This window comes from Plasmodium reichenowi, chromosome 8 (genome assembly GCF_001601855.1).
Source record: "Plasmodium reichenowi strain SY57 chromosome 8, whole genome shotgun sequence".
Taxonomy (NCBI): Eukaryota; Apicomplexa; class Aconoidasida; order Haemosporida; family Plasmodiidae; genus Plasmodium; species Plasmodium reichenowi.
The window spans coordinates 261,867-264,761 of record NC_033653.1 but is presented as its reverse complement, the minus strand read 5'-3'; the positions used below and the strand labels follow the sequence as shown (position 1 = coordinate 264,761).

General features: G+C 14.1%; 1 protein-coding gene across 1 annotated transcript in view; it reads right to left on the bottom strand.

The window, feature by feature from the left end:
* Positions 1–1,939: 1,939 nt before the first annotated feature.
* The window catches only part of PRSY57_0806800 (putative membrane protein), a gene marked incomplete at both ends in the record, with an annotated part of 2,154 nt that continues 1,198 nt past the window's right edge, over positions 1,940–2,895 (bottom strand). Inside the window, one exon of the mRNA XM_020114711.1 lies at positions 1,940–2,760. Coding sequence (XP_019970551.1) covers positions 1,940–2,760 — 821 coding nt within the window. The remainder of the gene's footprint in view (positions 2,761–2,895) is intronic.

The following is a 2,895-nucleotide window of genomic DNA, read 5'->3' as shown; positions in this document are numbered from 1 at the left end:
TTTTTTTTTTTTTTTTTTTAAAAAAAAAAAAAAAAAAAAAAAAAAAAAAATAAAATTTTTATATAAATTTAATTTTTTAATTTTATTTTCAAATTTTTTTATTTAAAAAATTTTTATATATTTAATTTTTTAAAAAAAAAAAAAAAAAAAAAAAAAAAAAAAAAAAAAAAGAAGAAAAAAAAAAATTATTACTTTTATTATATAACAAATGATTATTTTATATATATATATATATATATGTATGTATAAGTAATGAATTCATAATATATATAAATATATATATATTATATATATAATTGAATTATATTCTTTTTTTCTTCTTTTTTTTTCTTTTTCTGTTTTCAATGTATCAATAAAAGTATCATAAAATGAGAATGTAAAAAAAATATTAAAAAAATTATATATATAATCAACATATATATTATTATATATATATAATATTATATATATATTATGTATTATATATAATATATTAAATATATATAAATATATATTATGTATATTATAAAATATATATATATATTATATATAAAATGTATAATATTTAATATATATATATCTTAAAATTTTTTTTTTTCTTTTTTTTATATAGATATATAAAAATAGTAGTAAAAAAAAAAATATATACTTTTAAAAATGTATCAAATTATAGGGTATAAAAAAAGGAAATATATATATATTAAATATATATATATATATATATATATATATATATATATATATATTTCATTATAATTACATACAAATATAATATAATATAATATAATATAATATAATATAATATAATATATATATTATACATATATTATAAGAATTAAATTATTTATACTTTCATTCTTCTTCCTGTATTATTATTTTTTTTTTTAATAACTTGATACGCACACGTTATATAAATAAAAATATTATTATAAAAAATATATATTATATATATATATATGTAATAGTTTGTTTTTATGTATAGTATATAAAATGAATAATAATGCTATATTAAAAAATATTATATTATATTATATATATATATATATATATATATATTTATATAATTGTATTTAACTACTACTATATTTTTATATATATTATATTATCATAGTAATATATATATATATATATATATATATAATATATTACGAAACAATTGCTCGATAATTTAAGTATCAAATTATAATAATATTATTATATATATATATAATATTATAATGCCAATTTATTTCGGTTTTTTTTTTTTTTTTTTTTTTTATATCTATAAATTCAAAGCATAATAATAAAAAATATATATTATTTTTTAAATATATAATATATATATAATTATGTAGATGTTTAATTATTATATTATGCATTTGTAATCAATATTAATAGTGATAAGAAAGGAAAAGGAATTATGTACTTTTTATAACACTAAAAGGAAAAAAAAAAAAAAAAAAATATATATATATATAAAATATATATAATATATATATATATATATATATATATATATGTATACATTTATGATTTGATGTATTAAAAACTTATATGGATATATTTATATATTTTTAATAATAAGGAAAAAAGGGCCATTTTTATATTTTTTTAAAGACTATTCCAAAAAAAAAAAAAAAATAAAATAAATAAATTATATCAAGTAGATATATGTATATTAAAAAGGAAGGGATCTGTGTAATATTTGTTAAAGTATATTTATATATTTTATATATTTATATATTTATATATTTTTATATATGTATATGTTTAAATTGTACAAAAAAAAAGAAAAAAATATGCCCTTGTTTATTTATATATATATATATATATATATATATATATTTACATATATATGTTTGTGCGTCAGATATATATAATGTAATCTCTTATTTATTTATATTTACTTTTTTGTAATGCTCTGCACTGCGTGACTCGCACCGTTATTCATAAAAAAAAAAAAAAAAATGGTTCCACTTATTCATTCACTTTTCAGACCTTTTTTTTTATGTATTTTAAATATAAAGGTTGTAAAATAAAATTTGGCAATTTTGGAAAGATATGTATTTAGCAAGGGACTATTGTTTATAAGATGGTCAGGGAGCGAGTGCAAGTTAACATCTCCATTTTTATCTGTATATTTGTTTAAAGAATCATAATTAATGTTATGAAAATATCTTTTTGCTTCTGTCAAGGATATTGTAGGTATTTTAAGTAGAAGGGTTGCTAGTTTATAAGCATAGAAATGTGAAAGCATTAACATTATAGAAAAATATAAAGGATACTTCTTTAGATAAGCATCATGTATTATCCAACTTAAGCTCATATATGGTCCACATATAATATGTTTATATTTACTTGAGAATAAGGATATTATTTGTGTTAATATTAAATTAATATTTATGGGTTGTGATAAATTATTTTTTGTAAACATATATATATATAATAATATATAACTTAAAAACGAACATATAAATTCGTTTATAAATGTATCCATTATAATAGATGAATATAAATCTTTATTATTAAAAAATATCTTATTATCATATTTTTTCTCTAAAGTATTATATGGCATTATAAAGATTAAAATGTTTGATAATATATTTTTTAAATAATCGGGAATATAAGGATACACAAGAAATGTTAAAAATGAATTCTCTTTTGAAATATTGTTATCTTTAATATAATTCGTAATATTAATTCCTTTGAGTTCTTCATATTTTCGTAAATTCATAAGTTGGAACGTTATTAGGTATAGTATGGTCCCCGAGATGTTGGAGGCAAATGATAAGGCGCACTCCACTATATACAAGGAGATAAATAAAAAAAAAAAAAAATATATATATATATATATATATATATATATTATATATATATATATTATATATCATGCAAAGCACACATTCTTATGGTCACCCATATATATATATAATATAT